This window comes from Salvelinus sp. IW2-2015, linkage group LG22, assembly GCF_002910315.2.
Source record: "Salvelinus sp. IW2-2015 linkage group LG22, ASM291031v2, whole genome shotgun sequence".
Taxonomy (NCBI): Eukaryota; Metazoa; Chordata; class Actinopteri; order Salmoniformes; family Salmonidae; genus Salvelinus; species Salvelinus sp. IW2-2015.
Window position 1 is genome coordinate 23,505,585 of NC_036862.1, and position 27,989 is coordinate 23,533,573.

At 44.1% G+C, this 27,989-nt stretch overlaps 2 protein-coding genes across 2 annotated transcripts; both read left to right on the top strand.

Annotated features, from left to right (window-relative positions):
* The first annotated feature begins 445 nt into the window (after positions 1 to 445).
* On the top strand, positions 446 to 24,247 carry c2cd3 (C2 domain containing 3 centriole elongation regulator). The gene is made up of 35 exons (XM_070434144.1): positions 446 to 625; positions 1,200 to 1,469; positions 1,582 to 1,739; positions 1,894 to 2,096; positions 2,196 to 2,362; positions 4,023 to 4,155; positions 4,402 to 4,554; positions 4,711 to 4,849; positions 5,094 to 5,209; positions 5,331 to 5,534; positions 5,715 to 5,824; positions 6,027 to 6,145; positions 6,304 to 6,435; positions 8,236 to 8,485; positions 10,106 to 10,347; positions 10,718 to 10,869; positions 11,015 to 11,254; positions 11,407 to 11,594; positions 11,829 to 12,012; positions 14,208 to 14,380; positions 14,504 to 14,636; positions 15,439 to 15,613; positions 15,716 to 15,809; positions 16,114 to 16,194; positions 16,288 to 16,923; positions 17,129 to 17,470; positions 17,611 to 17,749; positions 18,397 to 18,461; positions 18,590 to 18,792; positions 18,994 to 19,127; positions 19,457 to 19,603; positions 19,779 to 19,969; positions 20,202 to 21,111; positions 21,279 to 21,387; positions 23,306 to 24,247. The coding sequence occupies exons 1-35, from the start codon at positions 574 to 576 to the stop codon at positions 23,438 to 23,440; spliced, it is 6,879 nt and encodes a 2,292-aa protein (XP_070290245.1). The 5' UTR covers positions 446 to 573; the 3' UTR covers positions 23,441 to 24,247.
* On the top strand, positions 23,743 to 27,959 carry LOC111949947 (dicarboxylate carrier UCP2). Its single transcript, XM_023967306.2, has 9 exons — positions 23,743 to 23,821; positions 24,598 to 24,762; positions 24,988 to 25,103; positions 25,219 to 25,434; positions 25,719 to 25,926; positions 26,084 to 26,287; positions 26,551 to 26,652; positions 26,739 to 26,919; positions 27,060 to 27,959. The coding sequence occupies exons 4-9, from the start codon at positions 25,309 to 25,311 to the stop codon at positions 27,172 to 27,174; spliced, it is 936 nt and encodes a 311-aa protein (XP_023823074.1). The 5' UTR covers positions 23,743 to 23,821; positions 24,598 to 24,762; positions 24,988 to 25,103; positions 25,219 to 25,308; the 3' UTR covers positions 27,175 to 27,959.
* Positions 27,960 to 27,989: the final 30 nt, after the last annotated feature.

Here is a 27,989-nt window from a genome sequence, read left to right on the forward strand (position 1 = left end):
GACTGTTTGGAAATGTTATTTTTGATTTATATATATATATTTAAATAAAAAATATAGATATTAAAATATGTATTATATATATTTTAAAATATGAATCACATTTTTATTTGGCGTACCCCCGACGGCATTGCGCGTACCCCAGTTTGGGAATACCTGCTCTAGCACATCTGGATATACGTATACACTGCTGATCAAGATCTTGAATTGCTGAGTCGTGTGTTACACCAGGGTTTGGAACAAAAGCCTCAAACTCAGTACCCACAAATAATTGAAGACTAAGATTTGTGAACGTTGATTTTAGTTTCACCATCTATGATGATGGTGGACCTGATACATTACAGTATTGTACAGAATAGTGCTGCTCTCTGGTGGTGACTGGTGATGAGAGGTTGGGGAGTTGCAATGACACAACTTCCCACAGTGCACCACGGGATAACAGCGGCGGTCTTTGGATTAGAGGCGGGACTGAGGAAAGTTAACGAACATTGTTGCTCAGGGACAGTTTGCACTGACAACTTGTTTACATAATGTAATTTAGGTTTAATATTGTCATATCACATTTATTGGTAAGGAATGAAGACAAAAAAATTGAAGTCTACCAAATGTGGAAGCATCAGGAGGAAAGGTAGCTAGCTACGACCAACGTCAATCTCATTAGCTAGCTAACGTTATGCTGCTGGCTGTGTGTGGTGAATGGTGAAAAATGTAGATTATCATTTGAAGCTGCTTGCTGCTAACTAGTTAGGTGCATGCTAATGACATGGATATAGTGAAAACTTGCAACCTCAATTGATGGACCTAGTAGCTAAGCCAATTTCTGTCGCTTGTTTGTTGTTGCTAGTTCTGGTCCATCGAGCGACAACAACAGATAACGTTACCTGCACTGACTTTGTTTATTAACGTTAACTGGCTCCATATACTTTTGTAACGCGCCAGAGTAAATATGTTTCAAGGGTGCTACATTTCTCTTCGCGGTAGGAGCAGGGTGTAATTTCTACAAAATACGAAATAAACGACTTTTTACCGCCTTGTGTCCAGGCGCATGCCTCGTATTGCAGATCCGACTCATGCACGTTGACCTGAGCTAGTACTTTTTTATATGAGTTAGTACTTTTTTATAACTAACGTTAGTAGTAGAAAATGATTTTACGCTATAAGTAACATCATGTAAGGTACATTGACAATATTTTTTTGTTCAGTCCCCAGTGATGTGTCCCCAACCACAAGCCTCCCTCCACTGGTTGAGGGTCAGCTGCGATGCTTTCTACGAGTGACAGTAAGCAGAGTTTTATGGACAGTCCCCAAGCCTTTCCCGACAACTTTTATCAGATTGCGCTGGTGGGGAGAGTCTTCCAATGGGACCCAGTTCAGACCACGGGATGGGTCACAAACGACACAGAAGACTGTTAAGTCCACAGCTCGTTTTCCCATCCGATGTGGACCGAAGCAGTTCACATCCTACTTAACAGGTAACTATTGCATGCATGGTATGCCACATGGTGTGATCCAAGCTGTCTTCAGAATATTCAAATGACCTCCTGATGTTGTTGATTTTCCCTATATATGTTGTCTCTATTACAGATATGGGCTCTCTGGTGCTGGAGGTGCTGACAAAGCCAGAACACCTGCCAATTGCTCGTGCTCAGGTTGCTGGGATTTCTTGTCTCTCTCTGTCACACTCCATCAGTGGGTTCTTCACCCTGGTGTCTCCAATGTCTGAGAAGCTTGGAGAATTACAGGTAGGGAGGCTGCAACCTAATTGAAAATGTGTTATTTAATTCTGATAGATGCTTTGTGGTTTATCTTGCTTTCCCAGGCTCTCTGTTAATTAAAAGACATATGTTAATTGGATGAGTCTACATACAGATTGTTCTTGATTTAAAAAAATTCCAGGTGTCGCTTGCTCTGGAGGCCCTGACTGAAACGTACGACAGCAGCTGCTCAGTTCCCACCACAGACATGAGTATCGAAATGGCTGTGCCTGCATTCAGGTCCACAGTGAAGCCAGCATCTCAACCAAACATTCTGGTGGTGCCCTCCTTGTCCAGACCACTCTCTGTCAACAGTGGGAAAGAGTCAGGGAGCAATACGCCAAGGTAGACAGTCCACTAATGTCATAGACCTACTGTCTGTTCAAGCAGCTTCTCTCTCTCTCTCATTTCAGTGATGCTTTCATGCTTTTGTAATATTTTCAGAGGGAAAGACCATTTGTACTTCCAAAATGCCCAGACGGAAAAAAAGACTGACTTGGCACTTGAGAACCAAAAGCCAACATCAAGTAGATCTCAACATGGACAGGGAGCGGCAAATCCCACAGTGCAGGAATCAACTCACGGACAGACCACCAACGACATACTTTCAGGTTGTAGCCTACTACAGCATCATCATGTACATACTGTAAAGGAATCATATACAGGGCATTTGGAAAGTATTCAGACCCCTTGACTTTTCCCACATTTGTTACATTACAGCCTTATTTACATAKGTATTTAGACCCTTTACGCATTACTTTGTTGCGGCACCTTTGGCAGTGATTACAGCCTCAAGTCTTCTTGGGTATGACGCTACAAGCCTGGCACACCTGTATTTGGGTAGTTCCTCCCATTCTTCTCTGCAGATCCTCTCAAGCTCTTTCAGATTAGATGGGGAGTGTCGCTGCACAGCTATTTTCAGCTCTCTCCAGAGATGTTAGATTGAGTTCAACTCCGGGCTCTGGCTGGTCCACTCAAGGACATTGAGACTTGTCCCGAAGCCACTCCTGTGTTGTCTTGGCTGTGTGCTTAGGGTCGTTGTTCTGTTGGAAGGTGAACCTTCGCCCCAGTCTGAGGTCCTGAGTGCTATGGAGCAGTTTTTCATCAAGGATCTCTCTGTACTTTGCTCCGTTAATCTTTCCCTCGATCCTGACTAGTCTCCCAGTCCCTGCCGCTGAAAAACATCCCCACAGCATGATGCTGCCACCACCATGCTTCACCATAGGGATGGTGCCAGGTTCCCTTCAGAAGTGACGCTTGGGATTCAGGCCGAAGAGTTCAATATTGGTTTCATCAGACCAGAGAATCTTGTTTCTCATGGTCTGAGAGTCCTTTAGGTGCCTTTTGGCAAATTCCAAGCAGGCTGTCATGTACCTTTTACTTCTGTCTGGCCTGATTGGTGGAGTGCTGTCGAGATGACTGTCCTTCTGGATGATTCTCCCATCGACACAGAGGGACTCTGGAGTTCTGTCAGAGAGACCATCGGGTTCTTGGTCACCTCCCTGACCAAGGCCCTTCTCCCCCGATTGCTGTTTGGCCGGGCGGCAAGCTCTAAGAAGATTCTTGGTGATTCCAAACTTCTTCCATTTTAGAATGATGGGAGGGCGCTGTGTTCTTGGGGACATTCAATGCTGCAGACATTTTTTGGTACCCTTCTACATCTGCATTGCTTGCTGTTTGGGGTTTTAGGCTGGGTTTCTGTATAGCACTTTGACATCGGCTGATGTAAAAATGGCTTTATACATCTATTTAATTGATCTGTGCCTCGACACAATCCTGTCTCTGAGCTCTACGGACAATTCCTTCAACCTCATGGCTTGATTTTTGCTCTGACATACACTGTCAACTGTGGGACCTTATATAGACAGATGTGTGTCTTTCCAAATCATGTCCAATCAATTGAATTTACCGCAGGTGGACTCCAATCAAGTTGTAGAAACATCTCAAGGATGATCAATGGAAACAGGATGCACCTGAACTGAATTTTCGAGTCTCATAGCAAAGGGTCTGAATACTTATGTAAATAAGGTATTTCTGTTTTGTTTTTTTGTATACATTTGCAAAAATGTCTAAACCTGTTTTTGCTTTGTCATTATGGGATGTTGTGTGTAGATAGATTAGGAAAATGTTTTATTTTATTATAAGGCTGTTACGTAACCAAATGTGGAAAAAGGGAAGGGGTCTGAATACTTTCTMWATGCACTGTATGCGTACAATAGAGAAACTGTCTATCTTCTGCTAACATCCCTACTGTATCCTTTCCTGTTTTAGTTCTTTTAGAGCGTGGAAGCAATCTTAGAAATGCCATGGTGGTATCAGCTTTAAAGTCTGACATGGACTCTGAACTGGCTCTGAAAGACACTCCTCTACCTCTTCCAAAGGACAACATAGGAGCACCACCAATGTTAGTATTAAACTGAGATCAGGGGCCGTATGTATCAAGCATTTTAGTGTACGTAGGAGTGCTGATATAAGATCGGTTTTGCCCTTTAAATCATAAGGAATAAGACTACATGGATAGGGGGAATCTGATCCTACATCAGTGCACCTACTCTGAGATSCTTGATACATATGGCTCCAGTCCTTTTAAAAATCTCTCTCATTGACTGATGCGTGGCTTAGGGAACTTGTCTTGTTTTTGTTTCTCTAGGCCGTCCATTCCTCACTGTGGGAGGCTACTGCAGAACATTCTGCATGCTGACTCCAGTCTCCTGCAGTCTCCCCACACTCCCCCAGACTACCTCAGCCCAGACTGTACTGCTGCTGACACTGAGAACAGGGCAGTGGATCTGCTGCTGGGCAGGTAGCCTTGACCCCCATCTTAGCATATTAAGAAACAAACAAAACTGTGTCTTTACCTAGTAATTGGTACCAAGTTGATTAAACGTTGTAGCTGTATAAGTAACTGTGCAGTATATTTCTATAAGTAACTGTGTCGTGTTTTCTCTCCTTTTGTTAGTTTGAACGGATCTGCTCTCCCTATCTGGGATGGAGAGGGCTCTCCTCCTGATTCTTTCCTCAGTGTGTATGGAGACAGTGAACTCAATGACCCACAGTATGACCAGAGCCTGCTAGAGAACCTCTTCTACAAAGCTCCTGTGAGTGTCAGCCACTAGTCAGCAACACCTGTCCTCTGTTTACCAAGGAAACAATGGGTGGCCATCTGCACTCTTTTCTAGTCCTTAATAATAAAATAAAAAGTCAGTTATAGGTATGCAAGTTTGAAAAAGCAGGATAATGGAAAGATGGATACCTGCACTCTGTTTACCAATATTACCGTATATTTTTACATTGGCAATAGTGTAGCCTTTAGGGTCACTATTTTACCTCTGTGTCCTTCAGATGTCTAACAGCAGTCCAAGTGATGATGACAAGGATGGTCCTTCTCCAAAGAAGAATCTTAAGAAGAGGGGTGATGATAAAGAGCTGAGGCACTCTGGTCCAAAGAAAAGTGGAGGGTCAGTTATACTCATTTCTGCTGTTGTCTCTACTAGTGTCTCCGTCTTTACTTTGTAAAGATATATTGAACATTTCAAAATGAATTTAAGTCATTGTACAGTAATGAACCTTCTGTGTCAGCCTGGACTCAGAAAATGTGCAGACTCCAGGGACTGGGGATATGCTTCCTGGGCTGTGTATGGACCAGCTCACTGTCCTAGGTGAGGTCCGGTTGGCCAGAGTGGTGATCCACACCCTGAATGTGCCTGCAGACAGCGCCACCACCACACCTAAGAAGACCTCTGGCAAAGGGAAACCTCCTCGACCCCTCTCCTCTAAGAAATTGTATGCACCATTATGAAACATGCCAATGGGCACATTCGTTTTGCATCGCTCGGTTCTCTTTAGGATGCAAAACTAACGCGCCCAATGTTTCAAATGTTTGTCTRCCCTTTTGTTTGATTACCATTATAATACAGAAGACCTATGTCTGCTCCTGCTTCATGTCTGTCTCTCTTTTCATAGCTCCTATTTTGTGGAGTACCTGTTCCCTGTAACTTCCAGCAGGCATGATCCTAGTCAGGCCCTGGCAGCAGAGGTGACACGAGTCTTCTCTAGTAAAGTTACAGGAGGAGGTAAGACTTTAACATTGTCAAAGATTGTGTCCTTTATGGCACCCTGTTTCCTATATAGTGCACTACTTTTGGTGCCATTTGTGTTGTAGACACATTTCTTTAGCATTATCAGAGAGTTTGATATTTCAATTTGTATTGTGAATTATTAGGAATGATAACATGAAGGTTTTGTTAAAGATGTCTGTCTCACTCTGCATTATAGTGGTGAACTTCCAGCAGCGCAATGTGTTTCCAGTCCACTTCAGTGGGTCAACTATTGAGCAGTGGTGGGGAACAGAACTCACATTTAACATCTACTCCAGAAACAGCTCCCAGAAGAAAGTATGTGGACACTTGTATGACAACAAAAATCTACTTTCTTTTATGTTTTATTGTACAGTAACCAAGCCTCTGTTCTGCTTTACCCAAGTTATGTATTTATAGATAGTATATAGATGGTATATTGCACCTGAATGGATGTGTTCTGTGTTGTTCTGCAGCCTGTAGCCATTGGCAAGGCTGTGTTCCCCCTCTGCTGTCTACTGCAGAGGGAGCAGCTGAGTCAGACTATCATTCTGCCTGTCCAGAGTCTGCAGGGGACTGGTGAGAGCCAGGACATCGGCCCTCTCAAGGTGAGCCTGTCTGCCACTGTCCACCATTTTGTCTACATCCCAAATGGCACCCTATTCCCTTTATAGTGCTGTACTTTTGATCAGAGCCCAAAGCGAATAGGGTTACATAGAAAAGATGGTACTATTTGGGACACAGKCTTTGTTACGTTCATCATATTTAGGAGGTTGTTGACATATTGAGTGTAGTGTTGGAATATTACTCATTATCGGCAGACTCAACATCCTTGGTTTCTCAAATGACTGCCTCGCCTGGTTCACCAACTGCTTCTCTGATAGAGTTCAGTGTGTCAAATCGAAGGGCCTGTTGTCCGGACCTCTGGCAGTCTCTTTGGGGGTGCCACAGGGTTCAATTATTGGGCCGACTTTTTTTCTCTGTATACATGTCGCTCTTGCTGCTGGTGATTCTCTGATCCACCTCTACGCAGACGATACCATTCTGTATACTTCTGGCCCTTCTTTGGACACTGTGTTACCTAACCTCCAGACGAGCTTCAATGCCATACAACTCCCCTTCCGTGGCCTCCAACTGCTCTTAAATGCAAGTAAAACTAAATGCATGCTCTTCAACCGATCACTACCAGCACCTGCCAGCCCGTCCAGCATCACTACTCTGGACGGTTCTGACTTAGAATATGTGGACATCGACAAATACCTAGGTGTTTGGTTAGACTGTAAACTCTCCTTCCAGACTCACATTAAGCATCTCCAATCCAAAATTAAATCTAGAATCGGCTTCCTATTTCGCAAAAAAGCATCCTTCACTCATTCTGCCTGTGATTTGTTAAGCAATATTTCACTCCTGAACTAATTTAGGCTTGCGTAAAAATGGACTGAATACTTATGCAATGACTATATTTTAGTTATGTAATATATACAGTATATATAATTTTCTTCCACTTTGACATTACATTACTCATGCTGCCAAACATACCCTAGTAAAACTGACTATACTACCGATCCTTGACTTCGGCGATGTCATTTACATAATAGCCTCCAACACTCTACTCAGCAAATTGGATGCAGTCTATCACAGTGCCATCCGTTTTGTCACCAAAGCCCCATACACTACCTACCACTGCGACCTGTATGCTCTCGTTGGCTGGCCCTCGCTTCATATTTGTCGTATATAAGTCTTTGCTAGGTAAAGCCCCGCCTTATCTCAGCTCACTGGTCACCCATAGCAGCACCCACCCGTAGCACGCGCTCCAGCAGGTATATTTCACTGCTCACCCCCAATGCCAATTCCTTCCTTCCAGTTCTCTGCTGCCAATGACTGGAACGAGTTGCAAAAATCACTGATGCTGGAGACTCATATCTCCCTCTCCAACTTTAAGCATCAGCTGTCAGAGCAGCTCACAGATCACTGCACCTGTACATAGCCCATCTGTAAATAGCCCATCCAACTACCTCATCCCCATACTGTTATTTTTTTGTTGTTGCTACTTTGCACCCCAGTATCTCTACTTGCACATTCATCTTCTGCACATCTATCACCCCAGTGTTTAATTGCTAAATTGTAATTATTTATCCACTATGGCCTATTTATTGCCTTACCTCCCTTATCTTACCTCATTTGCACACACTTTAGACTACACTTTTTTTCCTATTGTGTTATTGACTGTATGTTTGTTTATRCCATGTGTAACTCTGTGTTATTATTTGTGTCGCACTGCTTTGCTTTATCTTGGCCAGGTCGCAGTTGTAAATGAGAACTTATTCTCAACTAGCCTACCTGGTTAAATAAAGGTGYAATAAAAATAAATACAACAATTATCTCAATCTCCCTCTTTGTTTCTCCAGGTGTCACTTGAACTGGCTGCAGACAACAAAGATTTCTCATCAGCCAATGGTCAAAGGTCAGCTGGAGCTGGAGCTGGTTACAGAGCCCCCTCCCATGCCCTGACCAGTCCCCAGAGAGAAGCTAGCCCCTCAAGGGTGGACATGACAACCATTAGGCCTCAGCATCACGACACTAGAGGGGAGGATATCCCTCTATCTACTGTTAATAAAAGATATTCCAGGACGGGAAAACAAACTGTGGCCCCTCAAGGTCAGTAAAGAAAGAGAACATGCCCAACTCATCCTTGTGTGTAAACAATAAAAAGACTACTAGGGAAAAAAATCTATCACATACAGTTGAAGTCGTAAGTTTACATACAGGTTGGAGTCATTAAAACTCATTTTTCAACCACTCCACAAATTTCTTGTTAACAAACTGTAGTTTTGGCAAGTCAGTTAGGACATCTACTTTGTGCATGACACAAGTAATTTTTCCAGCAATTGTTTACAGACAGATTATTTCACTTATAACTAACTCACTGTATCACAATTCCAGTGGGTCAGATGTTTACATACACTAAGTTGACTGTGCCTTTTAAACAGCTTGGAAAATTCCAGAAAATGATGTCATGGCTTTAGAAGCTTCTGATAGGCTAATTGACACTTGGAGGTGTCAATTAGAGGTGTAGCTGTGGATGTATTTCAAGGCCTACCTTCAAACTCAGTGCCTCTTTGCTTGACATCATGGGAAAATCAAAATAAATCAGCCAAGACCTCGTAGTACGCAAGTATAAACACCATGGGACCACGCAGCCGTCATGCAGCTCAGGAAGGAGACATGTCTCCTAGAGATGAACGTACTTTGGCGCGAAAGTGCAAATCAATCCCAGAACAACAGCAAAGGACCTTGTGAAGATGCTGGAGGAAAAGTATCTATATCCACAGTAAAACGAGTCCTATATCGACATAACCTGAAATGCCGCTCAGCAAGGAAGAAGCCAATGCTCCAAACCCGCCTTAAAAAAGCCAGACTACGGTTTGCAACTGCACATGGGGACAAAGATCGTACTTTTTGGAGAAATGTCCTCTGCTCTGATGAAACAAAAATAGAACTGTTTGGCCATAATGACCATCATTATGTTTGGAGGAAAAGGGGGGAGGCTTGGAAGCCGAAGAACACCATCCCAACCGTGAAGAAAAGGGGTGGGAGCATCATGTTGTGGGGGTGCTTTGCTGCAGGAGGGACTGGTGAACATCACAAAATAGATGGCATCATGAGGMAGGAAAACATCTCAAGACATCAGTCAGGAAGTTAAAGCTTGGTCGCAAATGGGTCTTCCAAATGGACAATGACCCCAAGCATACTTCCAAAGTTGTGGGAAAATGCCTTAAGTACAARAAAGTCAAGATATTGGAGTGGCCATCACAAAGCCCTGACCTCAATCCTATAGATAATGTGTGGGCAGAACTGAAAAAGTGTGTGCGAGCAAGGAGGCATAGAAACCTGACTCAGTTACATCAGCTCTGTCAGGAGGAATGGGCCAAAATTCACCCAACTTATTTTGGGAAGGTTGTGGAAGGCTACCCGAAACGTTTGACCCAAGTTAAACAATTTAAAGGCAACGATCCCAAATACTAATTGAGTGTATGTAATCTTCTGCCCCACTGGGAATGTGATGAAAGAAATAAAAGCTGAAATAAATTATTCTCTCTACTATTCTGACATTTCACATTCTTAAAATAAAGTTGTGATCCTAACTGACCTAAGACAGGGATTCTTTACTAGGATTACATGTCAGGAATTGTGAAAAACTGAGTTTAAATGTATTTGGCTAAGGTGTATGTAAACTTCCAACTTCAACTGTAAATGTTTTTCTTATGGCCCCACAAGGTCCCTCACCTCTCCCCAGCCTCCAGACATCCCATCACAGACCTCAGGCCCATCAGGTGGTGGAGGAGGACAGTGAGGTTCTGCTGCATGCTTTGCTCATGGTGCCTAATGGAAAGGACTTTAGCTGTGGACCCATGCAGCCTCCTAATGTCTACCTGAACTGTAAGCTCTTTGGCCAGGATGAGACGTCCAGATCAGTGATCAGCTGGGGCCAGGCAAACCCCTCGTTCAACTTTGTACAGGTAACTGATGGAACAGATTAATTCTATGCCCAGTCAGCATGATGCTGCTGAAGGCAGAGGAGGCTGGTAGGATGAGCTATAGGAGGACGGGCTCATTGTAGTGGCTGGAATGGTTTAAATGGAACGGAGTCAAACATGTAGTTTCCATATGTTTGATACCGTTCCATTGATTCCATTCCAGCCATTACAATGAGCCCGTCCTCCTACCAGCCTCCACTGGCTAAGGGTATTCATATCATAGGCGATGAAAACACCTCCCAAATGGGCCCTCAGCCTAGTCAAAAGTAGTGAACTATAAAAGGAATAGGGTGCCCTTATGATGTGATTCTGTCTGCCTGGTAGATGTGAGTTTAAATACTCTGTTTCTCAGGTGGCTCCTGTGGCCTTGACCTCGAGGCTGCTAGAGAGGATGAGGAACAATGTGATGGTGATTGAGGTTTGGCAGAGAGCAGGAAGCTTAGGGCAGGATCGGCTCCTAGGGCTGGTCAAACTACCCCTCCACCAGTTCTACATGTCCTTCAGGTGAGGGAAAGGTTTGAAATACATTATCTTGTTATAACTCAACCTTTGTWCTATATATAAATGAGTCATATAACAGCTGTTATTATGGAAACAACTACTCAATACAATGTCTTTTTGTTTGATTGATTTTTCTTTTGTTTTTCAGAGATCCCAAGATTTCCCACCTTCTGCTTCAGGCTCAGTACCCAGTGTTAGGGGTGGACAGCTACATGCCAGTCATTGACGTGTTTTCAGGCATTATAAATGGAAACCTCCGGGTGCTTCTAGCCATGGGTCTATCTGTCCAAATAGTATCTCTGCAGCATATGAGGGATGAAGAACTTGGCTCTGTGTCTCATCTCCCAAGACCAGCCCATTTGCTGGATCACCAACCACACAAGGAACAACATTTTATTAGCTATTAATTTTTTTCTGTCTTTAAAATGTTTTTAATGCAAGTTTCAGGATTTTTCMGCTCACTGTTATTCATACAAGTCCAGGATTTCAGGGTAAATTCAATTCCAGCGGTCCTTGTAACAGTTTTATCCTTGTTATCCTCCAGGTGAAGCCGTCTCCCGAGGAGACTATGAGAGAGCACTTGTTTGTGGTGAAAGTGGAGAGAGTGAAGGGGCTGACACCACTACAGTCTACAGTCTGGGGGGAGGCTGACTGTTATGTCCAGTACACCTTCCCCACTCAGGAGGAGCCTCCTGCTCAAAGTCTGGACCCAAATCTGTTAAACTGCAGTAAGCAAATAGCTCATGTTTAAGTTTCTTGTCTTTGGCTGCATCCCACTATATATCCTTTATGGTGCAGTGCATTTGACAAGGGCCCTTTGTCTCAATGTTATAACAGTTAGCACTGCATTAATATTTTTCTTGTTCTAGCCTTGAATACACATTTATCACGTTTGACATGAGGGTTTGAGGTCTGTTGTCTGTTTATACTCTGCTAATGTACTGTCCATTTCTCTCCTCTAGGTGTGAATCTGAGGCAGTTCCGTACCACCACTACCCTGTGTGTTCCTGACCCAGTGTTTGGCCACAGTGAGAGTCATGTGCTGCTGGCTCCTTTAGAAGTCCCAGTCCAGAGACTGCTACTCAGCTCTTTCTCCAGCCAGGGCCTGGCCAATGGAGGAGGCATCCCGTTTGAAGTGTGGTGCAGGTCAGTCTGTGAGCCCTGGTCAAAAGTAGTACAGTATATAGGGAATTAAGTGCCATTTGGGACATAACCTGTTATGTCTCTCCTGACCACTAGAGGCCAGTATACACGACGTAACATTGTTTTAGCCTGGTCCCAGATCTGTTTCAAATCAAATCACATTTTTATTTGTCACATACACATGGTTAGCAGATGTTAATGCGAGTGTAGCGAAATGCTTGTGCTTCTAGTTCCGACAATGCAGTAATAACCAATGAGTAATCTAACCTATCAATTCCACAACTACTACCTTATACACACAAGTGTAAAGGGATAAAGAATATGTACATAAAGATATATGAATGAGTGATGGTACAGAACGGCATAGGCAAGATGCAGTAGATGGTATCGAGTACAGTATATACATATGAGATGAGTAATGTAGGGTATGTAAAAAAAGTGGCATAGTTTAAAGTGGCTAGTGATACATGTATTACATAAAGATGGCAAGATGCAGTAGATGATATAGAGTACAGTATATACATATACATTATATTAAGTGGCATTGTTTAAAGTGGCTAGTGATACATTTTTGATCAATTTCCATTATTAAAGTGGGCTGGAGTTGAGTCAGTATGTTGGCAGCAGCCACTCAATGTTAGTGGTGGCTGTTTAACAGTCTGATGGCCTTGAGATAGAAGTTTCTCAGTTTCAGTTTCTCGGTCCCTGCTTTGATGCACCTGTACTGACCTCGCCTTCTGGATGATAGCGGGGTGAACAGGCAGTGGCTCGGGTGGTTGTTATCCTTGATGATCTTTATGGCCTTCCTGTGACATCGGTTGGTGTAGGTGTCCTGGAGGCAGGTAGTGTGCCCCCAGTGATGCGTTGTGCAGATCTCACTACCCACTGGAGAGCCTTACGGTTGTGGGCGGAGCAGTTGCCGTACCAGGCGGTGATACAGCCCGACAGGATGCTCTCGATTGTGCATCTGTAAAAGTTTGTGAGTGCTTTTGGTGACAAGCCGAATTCTTCAGCCTCCTGAGGTTGAAGAGGTGCTGCTGCGCCTTCTTCACAACACTGTCTGTGTGGTGGACCAATTCAGTTTGTCCGTGATGTGTACGGCCGAGGAACTTAACTTACTACCCTCTCCACTACTGTCCCGTCGATGTGGATAGGGGGGTGCTCCTCTGCTGTTTCCTGAAGTCCACAACATCATCTCTTTGTTTTGTTGACTGAGTGTGAGGTTATTTTCCTGACACCACACTCCGAGGCCCTCACCTCCTCCCTGTAGGCCGTCTCGTCGTTGTTGGTAATCAAGCCTACCACTGTAGTGTCGTCCGCAAACTTAATGATTGAGTTGGAGCGTGCATGCCACGCAGTCGTGGTGAACAGGGAGTACAGGAGAGGGCTCAGAACGCACCCTTGTGGGGCCCCAGTGTTGAGGATCGGCGGGGTGGAGAGTTTGTTACCTACCCTCACCACCTGGGGGCGCCCCGTCAGGAAGTCCAGTACCCAGTTGCACAGGGGCGGGGTCGAGACCCAGGGTCTCGAGCTTGATGACGAGTTTGAGGGTACTATGGTGTTAAATGCTGAGCTGTAGTCGATGAATAGCATTCTACATAGGTATTCCTCTTGTCCAGATGGGTTAGGGCAGTGTGGTTGCGATTGCGTCGTCTGTGGACCTATTGGGGCGGTAAAGCAAATTGGAGTGGGTCTAGGGTGTCAGGTAGGGTGGAGGTGATATGGTCCTTGACTAGTCTCTCAAAGCACTTCATGATGACGGAAGTGAGTGCTACGGGGAGGTAGTCGTTTAGCTCAGTTACCTTAGCTTTCTTGGGAACAGGAACAATGGTGGCCCTCTTGAAGCATGTGGAACAGCAGACTGGGAATAAGGATTTGATTGAATAGTCCGTAAACACACCAGCCAGCTGGTCTGCGCATGCTTTGAGGACGCGGCTGGGGATGCCGTCTGGGCCTGCAGCCTTGCGAGGGTTAACACGTTTAAATGTTTTACTCACGTCGGCTGCAGTGAAGGAGAGTCCGCAGGTTTTGGTGCTCTTGTCAACTCCATTGCTGTCATTGTCAAGCCATGTTTGGTGTCAAGTTGACATGATAGCACAAACAAATTGGCACTCAAACTTCCATRGTTTTTTAGACTTCACTTTAACATTTGGAATTTAGTGGTGGTTTAATAGAATGTATTTGACCCACCTTTGCAGGTACTATTACCCAAATGTCCGGGACCAGCTGGTGGCTAAAGGGATGCTGCCCCTGTCCAAGCTGTGTGCCATGGTGACCATGCAGAGACAACAGCCCACTGAAGCCCAGGTCTTCTCCCTTCCGCTGATGCCCAGGACTGACAGCCCTGCTGGACACCAACCTCAGCCCTCAGGTAACACACACAGGCACTCCTTTTGGCAATGCTGTACTGTACTTACAAAACCTGAAATCAAGACACTTTCCTTACATACATACAGTATTTGATCAGTTAACTTTGTTGTATGTACTCTCCAAGGATTGCTTGATGTGTTTGTTCATTACAAACAACGTCCGTTGAGATCTGATGTAAGGAGTGGGGCGGTTGCCTCTCGGGTGGTGACCATGGTGGTTCAGGTGCACAGGGCAGCAGGACTACAGGCAGCAGCAAGGTACTGCCATCTCTCCCTCTCTCTATTCCAATCATTGGAATGTTCTGCGTTTTTTATTTATTTAACCTTTATTTTAACAGGGATGACATATTGAGACCTAGGTCTCTTTTCCAAGTACGCCCTGTATAATACTAATATATATATATATATATATATATACACATTTAAAATACAAAAACACAGTCATGGTAAGCACAATTAAAACTTCACAAATCACCCAGAAAACGGTTACATTCCTCCACAAATAAGTCCACAATCAATACTTTAAATTGCGCGAAAGAAACCAGAACATCAAGATGAAATATATTTTGAATTTTGTTACAGAAATACGGTGCATTAAAACTAAAAGCAGATTTACCTAGCTCGGTGGAGACCATGGGAACCTCAAGTTAACCAAACCTGTGAATGTGTTAGGCAACTCAAGTGTCTATACTTCAACAGCAAAGTTAGATAAGACAGAAGTTTATGAAGTAGGGCCTTGTAAACAAAAAATAACTAATGTAGAGATTTACGGGTCTTTAGCGAAGTCCAGCTACCTTTTGATACAGAATACAGTGATGAGTATCAAAACTGTCACCTGTAACAAAACGAAGGGCACTATGGTAGATGGCATCCAAAGGTTTAAGAGTAGTAGAAGCTGCACATTGATAAATATTCACTGCATTTCAATTGGTTCAATCAAATCAAACCCCTTTTTATGTTAGCGGTTGTCACAAAGTGCTTTACAGTAACACGGCCTAGTGCTTTACAATAAATGTGCATTTAAACTCAATTTGCTTCTAACAAACATACACTCCCACAGGGCTTTGTCAGAGCAAGATGAAACGTTTCAGTACTATGCTGATGTTGGGGTGAATGTGTACGTTACTGCCCATCTCTCCTTCCTGCCTGAGAGTGAGAGGCGTAGTACCCGTGTGGCCGCCAGGACCTTCTGCCCAGAGTTTGACCACCACACCGAGTTCCCCTGTGAGCTGCAGGTGATGGAACTCACATGATGTAGATGAATGCATGTGTTGTTGTCACAAGTTTTCCTATGGGACAATAAAACAAGAATTTAATTAATTCATTGTTTCATGCAGGTCCAGAGGAGCTCTGGGGAGACCTGCAGCCTGGCTGAGCTCCTGCAGGAGGCCACAGCTGTCTTCACTGTCTGGAATAGAGACAGTCGCAAGGGTGAGGAAGCAGTTGCAATGGGATTTAGTCATACAATCAGAATACTGTCTGCATGAATGGTTTTATATATTCATGTATTTATTGGGTGCAATTGTAAACAAAAGCCATATCAGACATTTAATATATCCAATTGACAATCATGGGTTCACTGCAGCTCAAGTACTCGATCCTACAAGTTGTATATTAACGTCAATTGTTACAAGGAAATGTTATTATACAATTTAATTTCACAGTTTGCGCATCTTCCTAATGTAACACTGATGGAAACTTGATCCAATGTGATTTATGTGTTTTATTACTGCAGTGATGGTCAGCCCGAGATCAAAGAATACTATGTTGGGTACAGTGAGAATTCAGCTGGCTGATCTCATCCATAAAAGAACAGGTTCAGTATGCTGTGTAATACACTCGGTCAGTGCTGTTATAAGGTCAGTTTTTACCAACCAACAGACTGCTAACATGTGTTGTAAATTCCCAGGGATCAGTGGGTGGTTTGGAGTGTCTCTGCCGAAGGACCTGACCTCATCTCCCAGACATCACATATTCGTGGGCGGCCTGGACATCTCCATCAACTTTGCCCACCATGCAGATAGAGAGAGGGTCGTCACTGCCGCCCAGGGCCTGGGCTGGGAGGTGGGGAGGGAGGAGGAGGAAGAGGAGCCACCCAATGAGGGAGAGATGTGGGCTGAGACTCAGAGGACGGTGTCCCTGACCATGTCCATGCCCAGAGCTTGGCTGCCTGTCCACTGTCTCCTCCTGCCTGGACACAGCGAGCTGCAGCGCTCCACCTACTGCTACTTMAGATATAAACTCTACGACGGAGAGGCCTTCTGTTCCCAGCTCAGACACCCTGGCCTGTCTGTGGAGGAGGAGGGAGGTGGAGGGGAAGAGGGCCTGGCCACGGTGGCCTTCAGAGGAAGCAGGACTGTGGAGCTGAGGAGCAGCCAGCCCCTGCTGTGGTACCTCCGGGAGGAGAAGCTGGAGATTCAGGTGTGGGTGGCCTTTGGGAAGGACAGGGGACCTAGGCCTCATGACATGGACCGGCTGGTGGGCTCAGCCTTCGTAGACCTCTCCTCCCTGGCCAAGATGGCAAGGCACAAGCTGAATCTCAGTGGCACGTAATACTAATAATACATTTAGTAAAAAATAAGACATTTTATTTGCTCCTTTCAAGATACTAAATAGCACAGTACTGATATAACTAACAGTCAATGACYACCTCAAACTAATCATTGACTATCTAGCCTTTGTAAATGCTATGTTGTAATATAATGTTACATAAGGGTCATCAGTAACACACCAGTGTTTTGTTTGTGTAGGTGTGTACCCCCTGTTCAGGCGCTCCGCCCCAGATCTGAGTGGAGCTGCCTTGAGGGTCCACATCACCCTGACCCCTGGATCCCTCCCAGAGACGCACACACCTGGAGGAGGGGACAGCCAGGACCAGGAGAACTGTGATAGCCAGGGAGAGGAGGAGAAGGAGGGAGGGCAGGGAGTCCCCTCATCCACAGCAGCTGTGTCCAGACAGTCTGGAGCACCCAGCAGACACCAGACCAAGTCCTCAATTAGTGTAGAGCCTTCACAGCCCTCCGAGGTCAGCATGGAGGACACGTTCACTGTCACCATCACTGTGGACAGGGCCATGCACCTCAGTCTTAAAGGTACACAGATTGCCTCCCAAATGGCATCCTATTTCCTATGTAGTGCACTACYTTTGACCATTAGTAGGGTCATCCATTTTGATTGTGTCCTTTAACACTTTGTTGATGAGTCTGATGGTTGTGTTGCGTCTCCTTGGCAGGCTGTCCTCTAGCTGAGCGTAGTGGAGGGCTGCCTAGTTGTTGTGTGTCCTACATCACGACTGACTCTGCTGAACCAGTCACCACAGCTCTCATAGCAGACAGTCACTGCCCCGTCTGGGACCACCAGCAGGAGTGCAGGTAGACTACCTGTGTACCATCTATAGCTTACTTCAGAGGTTTAGACAACACAGGGGTTAAAGTTCTCCGTCACTGAGACAGATTTACGTCATATGGATTCTTTTTATTATATTTTTTATATTGAAAAGGACTGGAATTGGTCAAACTCAGTTTAATACATTTATAAAATCATCCTCTTTCCCTTACACAATGATGGTCATTGCTTTTTGGTATGAAAGGGGATACAATACCAATCACTTATCGTAGGCATTTAGCTGATGTCCTTCATTACGATATGTAGACTATACTAYAGATTAGAAATAAAATAAAGGTTTATTTTGAAAAAACTGGTGCACATTAATGTTATAAACGTATTGTTCTATTTATCGTTATCGAATCAATTCGGGTAATTTATCGCAATATAGATTTTTTGGGTGAGATATCTCTAGTCATGGTATTTATTTTAGTTTTAACTCCTGCAACACATACTGTTTATGTAATATACAGGTTTAATGGGCACAAAGATGTAAAAGTTATGAATCCATATTAAGGATTGTTTGGATGATTATGAACAAATGTGCTGTTGATATTATTGGAACATGCCTAGTTTAGAATGCCCTCTGTCAGACCGTGTCACGCTGAACTAATATACTGTTTGATAATCCCAGGCTGTCAAAGCAACTTCTTCTGGATCCACAACAGTCCCTGGTGTTCAAAGTCTGGCACAAAGGAGGTACAGTACAGCAATGTAGTAACACACATTAATACTCTAGCTATCAACCAACAATTATTGAAGGGGATATAGTTAGTGTTGTTTTAATGTTTAATGCACTTCATTGGTCCTGTGTCTTGTCTTGTTAGATGTGGAGCGGGTGATTGGGTTTGCCTCAGTGGACCTGTCCCCTCTCCTGTCAGGCTTCCAGTCAGTGTGTGGCTGGTACAACATCACTGACTTCAATGGCCAGTGCCAGGGCCAGCTCAAAGTGTCTGTCTCCCCACTTAAGGGAGTCCAGGAGCTGCGGGGTCAGAGACAGGCTGTGTGTGACGGCAACAAAGACTCCTCAGTGAGTACAGCAGTGGCTTTCACTGTTAGTCTGTATTAAGTTCTTCCTAAAGCATCTTAGCATTTAGTAAGTAGGTAAGTAACCTTGTCTGAGCCAGAATGGCTCATAGCAGTCACAAAAGGATTTGAGTGCATCAGTGTTTTGTACTACTTGTATATCTTTGTGGGTTTAACAGCCGTGGTGCGTGTGTTTATTTGTCAGGCTKTGTTCCAGACCCTGCCCCTCTATTACCACACGACAGCCACATACAGCAGCTTCCCCTCCCACGTCAGCCGCTACACAGAGCAGAGGATCAACTCCACACCCCACCACCTAGACAGGCTGCTGCCAGAAAGGTACTGTAGGGCTCGTCTCTAGCTCTGTCCCTCACAATTCTTTCTTTAACATGCAAGTAATCCATTTCAATTAGATGCAACATAAAGTGTATGGTATCATACAAACCTTCCCTAAATTCACTTTGGAGAACCACTTCAACAATTGTAATGGTGTTACTTATTTTATTTTTTTGGGTCTCCTCTCCTCCTGCTCTCCCCCTTTCTGCTATCCCCCTCTCCCTGTCGCCGCCTCCTGCTCTCCTCCTCCCCCTTTCTGCCCTCCCCCTCTCCCTGTCGCCGCCTCCTGCTCTCCTCCCCCTTTCTGCTCTCCCCCTCCTCCCCGATGTCAGGTCCAGTGAAAGTGACCGACATGATGAGCACATGGACAGGGTGCGACTGTACCACCAGAGTCTTCAGGAGGGGGGAGTGGGCCACCCCACCAGTGCTGCTGCGCTGGACGCCCATCCCTCCAGCTCCGTTCTGTTCTCAGCACTCCGGTAAATTATTGGACATTAGGGTTGCATCCCAAATGACACACTATTCCCTATGTAGTGCACTACTTTTGACCAGGGCCCATAGGGCGGGGCTGGACTGTGTTTACTGTATACCCACACAGAAAGTGTCACCGAAGTAACTTTTCAATAAGGAATGTGCTTGTTGTGTTTTTTCCAGGAAAAACCTAAGTGAGTTGGATGACATCCAGAGGTACTTCAGCCATAAGCTGTCCACCCCTACCTTCCCCTCTCAAAGTGAGCAGGGTCAGCGCTCCAGACTGGATGAGCACCGGGTCTCAGACACAGACTCCTCCCAGCTCCTTCTCAAGTCCACCCGCCTGGTTGGGGAGGTTAACAACCTCATCAGTGGTGAGATGCTCTTCACCTGATTAGTCCCAAATGGCACCCTATTCCTATAGGGCTCTGTTCAAAAGTAGAGCACTATATAGGGAAAAGGATGAGATTTGGGATGCATACCTATTCATAGGGTATCCAAAATATGTTACTTCATGTCTACGTCTTGGGGATTGCCTTGTTAATGTATTATTATTATACTGTTATTAGAGTCAGGCCACTCAACACATCTCTTTCCTTTCTCCAGGTCTACAGAGACATCATCGCATGGAGACAATATCTTCTAGCCCCCAGAGCAGCTCAACAACTCCCCCTGTTCCAGATGACCACCACCTGCCTGAAAGCTATGAAACATTCCCCCAGAGTGCTCCATGTTTCCATAAAGCATCAGGCTCCCCCCAGGAGGACTTGTCTCCTGTCCCTTCACCTGTACCATGTATGTATCAGGAACACAGTGATTCTCAGGCTGATGAAGAGGAGGAGGACAAGGACCCTGCATCTGAAGATGATGAAGGAGGAMGTCCCAGAGAGGAGGAAGAGGATGGAGATTATGAGGAGACAGTGGTAGAGCCCAGGCCTCTGAATGAGGTTGCATCTCTAACAGACAGAACCAGCCCCTGGACCAGCCTGCTGTCAGACCCAGACCTAGCCTCTCTGGAGAGTCTGGAGACACCAGAGGAGCACCAAGCCTTGGATTACTCCTACCACCCCAGACTCACCCAACAGGAGGGGGAGAGGGAGAGGTCTGATCTGCAGACTGACACCCTGCAGGCTTGGAGCTCTAGTGAGCCCATAGGCAGCAGACTAGAGGAGAGGGAGCAACATGTTAACTCTGAGTTCTCTCATGGACCAGACACAGACGAGGAGGAAGACATGGTGAGTGATGGTGAGAGGACACTCCAAACCTCTGACAATGAGGCAGCACTACATCAGGAGTCCATCACTGCTGCTCTACACGAACAGTCCTTATTGTGTAGTGGAGAGACTGCTAGCAAGGTTCCTGGTGACAGAGATGCTCTGTCAGAGGTTGAGACCTCCGGGTTGTTGTACGACACAGCTGCTTTCTCAGAAGAGGACACAGAACATGTTGTTGTCACATCTGACACATATCAGCCAGAAATGTTCCTACACAAAGAAGACAACAGGAAGTCTAAACAGTATCCTTGCATTGTCAGCMTTGTTTTCTTACCTCTTTGTTYTTCTAACTGTTTAGCTGAAGCTGAGCTTCTTTGATAAAGTGTTTACAGTTTTAACATAGACCCAAGAAAGAATACAGTACCTAGATGCTTGGTTTTTGCTTGTTCCTTAACTGCCTTTTGTCCAGCTCTGACCCTGTGGAGATCCCTAATTTCTTCCTCTCATCTCACCACATGGAGGCTTCTATGAGAGCGCTACGCATAGCACCGGTCTTCCCCCTGGCCTCTTCTGACCCAGTAAGTACAGTACCAGCCCTGTCCCCTCTTTCTCTCTCTGCCTCAATCTCCTTTTCTTCTGCTTCTGGGTTGAGCCTGAATATGCTACGTTAACAGGTTTTTGCAAGTCTAGACATGAGTAACTGAGACACAGGTCAACATTTAGAGTAGTAGCAAATTCCACGAAAATGATTGATTGTTGCATTACAAGCCATGGGTTACAGAATATTGAGTCATTCATTCTATCAGGCACGTGTATGGAGCACGCTGCTGATTAATAAGGAAACTGTCTCTACAGTCTTGACGTTGCCAAGTCATCTTCCAGTGCTAATATTCTGTCATACCAATGCCAAAGGAGGACATAGTTACTAGTAGGTCACTATGTGCCAGTCCTCGTCCAGCTTGGATCTCGGCGAGTAAAGGGGGCCAGAGTCACACAGAGTGCACCAGTCTATTTTTTTGTTGTGAATTTTACCCCTTTTTTCTCCCCGATTTCGATCTTGTCTCATTGCTGAACTCCCCAACGTGCTCGGGAGGCGAAGGTCGAGTCATGCATCCTCCGAAACATGACCCGCCAAACCGCGCTTCTTAACACCGGGCTGCTTAACCCGGAAGACAGCCGCACCAATGTGTCAGAGGAAACACCGTTCAACTGACGACCAAGGTCAGCCTGCAGGCGCCCGGCCTGCCCCAAGGCCTGCCCCAAGAGAGCGCGATGAGCCAGCTAAATCCTCTCCGGCCAAACCCTCCCCTAACCCAGACGARGCTGGGCCAATTGACCCGCTCGATCAAGGACGGTTGTGATACAGCCCGGGATCGAACCCGGGACAGTAGTGACTCCTCTAGCACTGCGATGCTGTGCCTTAGACCTCTGTGCCACTCGGGAGTCCAAGAGTGCACCAGTATAGACCAGTCTAGTGACTGCAAGAACTGGGCCAGTCTAGTGACTGCAAGAACTGAGCCAGTGCAGCAGCTAGTAGTATAAGAGGCCACTGCCTGCCTTAAAATATACTTCTAAGGTGGGGGCTTTTATCATGAGAGGAACTGTCCTTCCTGCCCTGAGGATTAGTCCAACTCTTTAGCAGTGGGGTGATCTCTCTCAAATGGTTGCATTGCTATTGAGCTAAGGAGAAAATAACCGTTAAGCTAATCTCTAGAGAGAGGGAGAGACTCAGGGCGCTCCACACGCCATTGGCTGAAATATCATAAAACAAGAACCCTGAGTGTCTTTCCGTCTCAGCATTGTGTTGACCTTTAACTGTGGGGTCACAGTCGCTGGGCTGATATGTCTGTCTGTGTGGTAACACACTTGGCAGTCTGGCTATGGGAGATTTAGGCCTACTATTTGTGAGAAATCAACATTTCTTATCTTTTATCATTAATAGCTCAAGAGTTGTTGTTCTAATGAGAATAATCATTAGGGTTTGGCTCAAAACTTAACTTACATAACTAAAGGGCAACTGTGGTGATAGGAAGGTATGCCTGCTTGTCCGGGCCCCTGCGTCAGACTGGCATGTATCCAGTTTCAAGAAGGGGGTGTGGAGGTGCAGTTGTTTATCACGCAATGGGACTACAGAGTTCGCAGGACATGTCAGAGAACTGGTTCCAGCTAGTCACTCAATGCTAAACGAAACTAGTTCCAGCTAGTCACTCTGTGCTAATATTAAAACAAACATCTGACCAGCCCTTTTTAGAGTAGAGTTCAGCGTGATTGATCACATATTTGTACGTATTTGACCAATGTGGGGCCGGTTCTGTTTGATGGAGAAAGGACTGACTCATTAACACACAATGGTAGACATTTAAATCTTTGCGGTTTCACATTTTTTATCTCCCAATATCTCCATTTAAAGCCTAATTATGCATTTAGTTTGCTTGCAAACTAGGAACAATAGGCCAGTTTCTATGCTAAACAATTGATTGAATCTCTTTTTTGCAGAAAAAGAGCCCTCTTAGTCATGGGATTCTCTGTCGGCGCGTTCCTCGTCCCAGGCCCAATATACCACTGTCGTCCATGAAGAAAGAAGAGACCAAGAGAATAGCAAAGATATTTGCATCTCATTTTAAAGACTAACATTAGCACTTTCTCTAAATGCTATTTGATATTGTGTGTCGTGCTGTATATACGGTTGGGTGTATGTTTTCTAAAGGTTTATGAATGACCACACATCTTGATTACATAAGTGGCAGCTCATGGACAGTGCTTTCTAATTATGTAAAGAATATGTACATTTCATTTAAGTAGTTTTTCTATTGTTTTTATAAATTAAATGGTTTGCCAATGTAACTGATATTTTATTTATTATTAGGTGTGCACCCATGATCACTAATGTGGGAGACTCCCATAGTCTTTTAAGGATTATTGTCACAGGTAGTCCTTGTTTTTCCAACAAAGTGATGAACAGTTTGTTCTTAAAGTGACGTCACCTTTGTTTGGATTTCAGCAGCTGTCATGGTAAGTGGGCTACTGTTAGGATATGTATGTAATAGGCCTACGTTGTTCTATTCTCTGCGTCACCAGGCAGTCACACACTATTCAAGAGCCGCTTCTGTTCCTGAAACCAGAGACTAGGAACTTCTGACAGTGAAAACATGCACTAGATCAGGCACACAGCCTCTCAGGGACATGTATGGATTGGCTCAGCGGATGGGTGCATGGGTGTTTTAAAAAATATATAATTATGGAGTGTTACATAATTATTATAAAGTTTAATTTAGCTCTGTGCTATTTCAACAAGTCTTATTGCCTTGGCTCCCTGCTGCAATGAAATTCATTGGATGTAATAACTTTTGAGTTTAAGACAACTACTGTATCTTGCATATCGGCTGTTCAGTGTAACTGAAAATTACCAATTACATAATAAATGATGTATCAAAGAGTCATGCATTTTTGCGCAGATATAATTAAATGCATATGTTTCTTTAAGGTTCAACAGAACATTGACTGTTGTAAACTTTGAGACTGACTGATATAATGTTGCATACTGTCTTGTACTCCCAAAAGGGCGAAATAGTTTTTATGAACCTTTCATCATGGTTTGAATACACATCTTTGGAGTAATGTTTTTTTACCAAAAAAAGCTAAATGCAGTTGAAAGTGTGGAATCTTGACTCATTTGGTTTGAATCGATAACAAAATCGGATCATTGTCATCACATACTAGACAAATCATTGAGCCAGCCATGTGTCAATATATCTCATGTATGACACGAGCTTACGCATACTTTTCAGGTCAATGTATGTCATGGAACTATGTGTGACAAGGGATGGGCAGGCTATAATAATCCACACCCACCCCAGGGCGTGAGAATCAAATCCTAACTCTCTCAAGCCAGTGCTCCTCAATAGAACCTCTCAATTCAAATTTTGGATTACAGTACTTTTCATTCCAATCAGGTAAGCCTAATGTTATACCAATATTTGTTATATTGCTAGTTTGTTCAATATCCATTTTGCCCCATCTAATGTCTGCTTAACATTTATCTACAGCTTCAATTTAGAATTTGAGATATGACCTAAATTGTACTCTACATTTTAAAAGCTTATATTAATTTTACACATGCTTATAGGGCATGCCAAAGTATTTTTTTCATATTTGTTTCATGTTCATATGTTTCACAGGCGGTGGTATGCTTTTTTGGAGCAATTTTATGGAACAACAAAAGACAAGAGGATCTTACATTCATAAAGATAACTTTCCAATACCTGAAACTTGAATATCACTTGCATCTGTCTAAGTAAGTGAGATTTGGGGTGCTTACAATAATCATTCAATGAATACTGACTAAAAAGCCATCTTTATGTGTTCCTTGATTCATTCTGATTACTTACTATTTGCTCTATTCTCTTTAGGAACGGACAGAACCTATTAAACTACGGTCTATCTACTGTACTTGTAAGACCTTCAGTACTCTTTGGGAAATTATCTGCACCATCTCAGTCATGGCTGGAGTGAAGCCCACAGACTTGGCCCCTACAGCTGCTGTTAAGTTCTTTGGCGCTGGAACTGCAGCCTGTTTTGCTGACCTGATCACCTTCCCTTTGGACACAGCTAAAGTTAGGCTGCAGGTGAGAAGGTGCACATGCTTTACATACAGTACAGTGATTTTTGCAACCATGATTATGCTTAAAAAGTAAGTAATGGTTTCTGTTCCATTATCTTCACTAGTATACTATTTAGAACGATGCAATGTATTGGACATGTACTCTTAAGTGGTATATTAGTATGGTCATTGCAATGTAGCCATGTTCTACATAATGATTATGTAAAGGTATTCTGTCTTGATTGAATTGTGTCACTAGGATTACTTTCAATACAAAGATGAATTAACACTTGTGTTTGTCTTTCTTAGATCCAGGGCGAGTCCAAGTCCTCTGAAGGGAAGATGGTGGTGAAGTACAGAGGTGTGTTTGGCACCATCAACACCATGGTGAAGACAGAGGGGCCCAGGAGCCTCTACAATGGCCTGGTGGCAGGTCTCCAGAGACAGATGAGCTTTGCCTCGGTCCGCATCGGCCTCTATGACTCCATGAAGCAGTTCTACACCCGGGGAACAGACAGTACGTAACCTAATGGACATTTTCATTTTATTTATCTCTCAATTACATTTTTATCTGATTTAGTGCAAGTAGAATATCATGAATGTGGTTGAAAGAATGTGGCATGGTGTTTTATGAATGCATCTCTCATCCTCGCTACTCCTCTCTACTCTCATAGATGCAGGCATTGGGAGTCGACTGATGGCAGGCTGTACGACCGGGGCCATGGCAGTAGCCTTTGCTCAGCCAACAGATGTGGTGAAAGTGCGGTTCCAAGCTCAAGTCAGGGGAGCAGAAGCAGAGGGGGTGAAGAGATATAGCGGCACCATGGATGCCTACAGGACCATCGCCAGGACTGAGGGCATCAGAGGGCTCTGGAAAGGTAGGCCTAATGCAGTCTGAATTTCAGTCCAATTAGGAACATTTGCTTTACGTGCATAAAAGATCGAATCCCCAAGCTGACAAGGTAAAAATCCGTCGTTCTGCCCCTGAACAAGGCAGTTAACCCACTGTTCCTAGCCCGTCATTGAAAATAAGAATTTGTTCTTAACTGACTTGCCTAGTTAAATAAAGATAACATAAAAATAAAATAAAAAGATGATTCCGTAATTGTAATTACCAGTTTCATTCATAATTTTCCTTCAGGTTGTGGCCCAAACATAACTCGTAACGCCATAGTGAACTGTTCGGAGCTGGTGACTTATGACATCATAAAGGAACTTATCCTGCAGTATAACATCATGACTGGTAAGCAGGCATGTGATTTGTTTTACACCACACAGGGTACATTTGAATCGTTTCAAGTACTTCAAAGTGTTTTGTTGTTTTTTCAGATAACCTGCCCTGCCATTTCACAGCAGCCTTCAGTGCTGGTTTCATCACCACTATTGTGGCGTCTCCTGTAGATGTAGTGAAGACCCGGTTCATGAACTCTTCAGCTGGAAAATACACCAGTGCTATTAACTGTGCTGTTACGATGATGAGAAATGAGGGACCCAAAGCCTTRTATAAAGGGTGAGTAGTAATCAAAAGCCATTTCTAAATTCCAATTGCTTTCAAATCATCTTTGGCTGAATCAAGATTCCTAGATATGAACAGTGAATTAAGCAAATCGTTCTGCTTGGTTAAATAGTCTGATTCTCTTTACCCTCCAGGTTCATGCCTTCTTTCCTTCGCCTTGGCTCCTGGAACATCGTAATGTTTGTCACATATGAGCAAATCAAGAAACACGTGATGAGAGTACAGCAGTCCTGGGAGTCTCCTATCTAACCTGTCTCATCCTGACTGACTGCTGTGTGGATTTCTCTTACTGACTATGATGTTCAAGCCATGACCGCCTGTATAGGCAGAGCACATTTTCATCTAAAGGAGGAACCACACAAGTATTAGCCTGGTCCCTGATATATTTGAGTGACAAGGAGTTGGCATGATAGCACAAACAGACTGACACTTAAGCTATGAGTCTGACTTCTGTACAGGAAAGTACGCCCCGTGCAGGGATGTGTGACCCAACGTGTCTCCATGATGCCTTGTCCCAGACAGCGAGACCATGGACCACACCATGGACTATTGATACAACTTTGTGACTCAGTAATGGAATGAATGGCTTGATAGTGGTTTATCTAACTTGCGTTTAGGTTAGGGATACTGTATTATGCTTCCTCGCTGGTCGATAGGGTGCATAATGTGACCTTCAAATGTTATTGAAGTTGTGTTATTTATAATACCTATTTGTAACGTATGAGAACTTTACCTCAAAATATCCATGAACCTAGTGGTTTTGTATTCATAACAAATAATCCAACATTCTAGTAAGCAATGCAATGTCATAACCATTAACTTTTAAATAAGGAGGTGGTACTGTGCATTTTACAACTGTATGTGAAGTTGTTTGATATTATTTTATTACTGCTGATATGCAGTAACTGCAATTTTGGACCAAGCCTTGAAGAGTCCAAAATAATTATGAATATAGGATGTCCTAAATATGTTATTTATTATGTCCTGTTATTAAAATATAGTTTTTTCATTAGTAAAATAACTGAATTTCAGAATAGCTCTCTGTGGTAGCCTTTTTCTGCTCT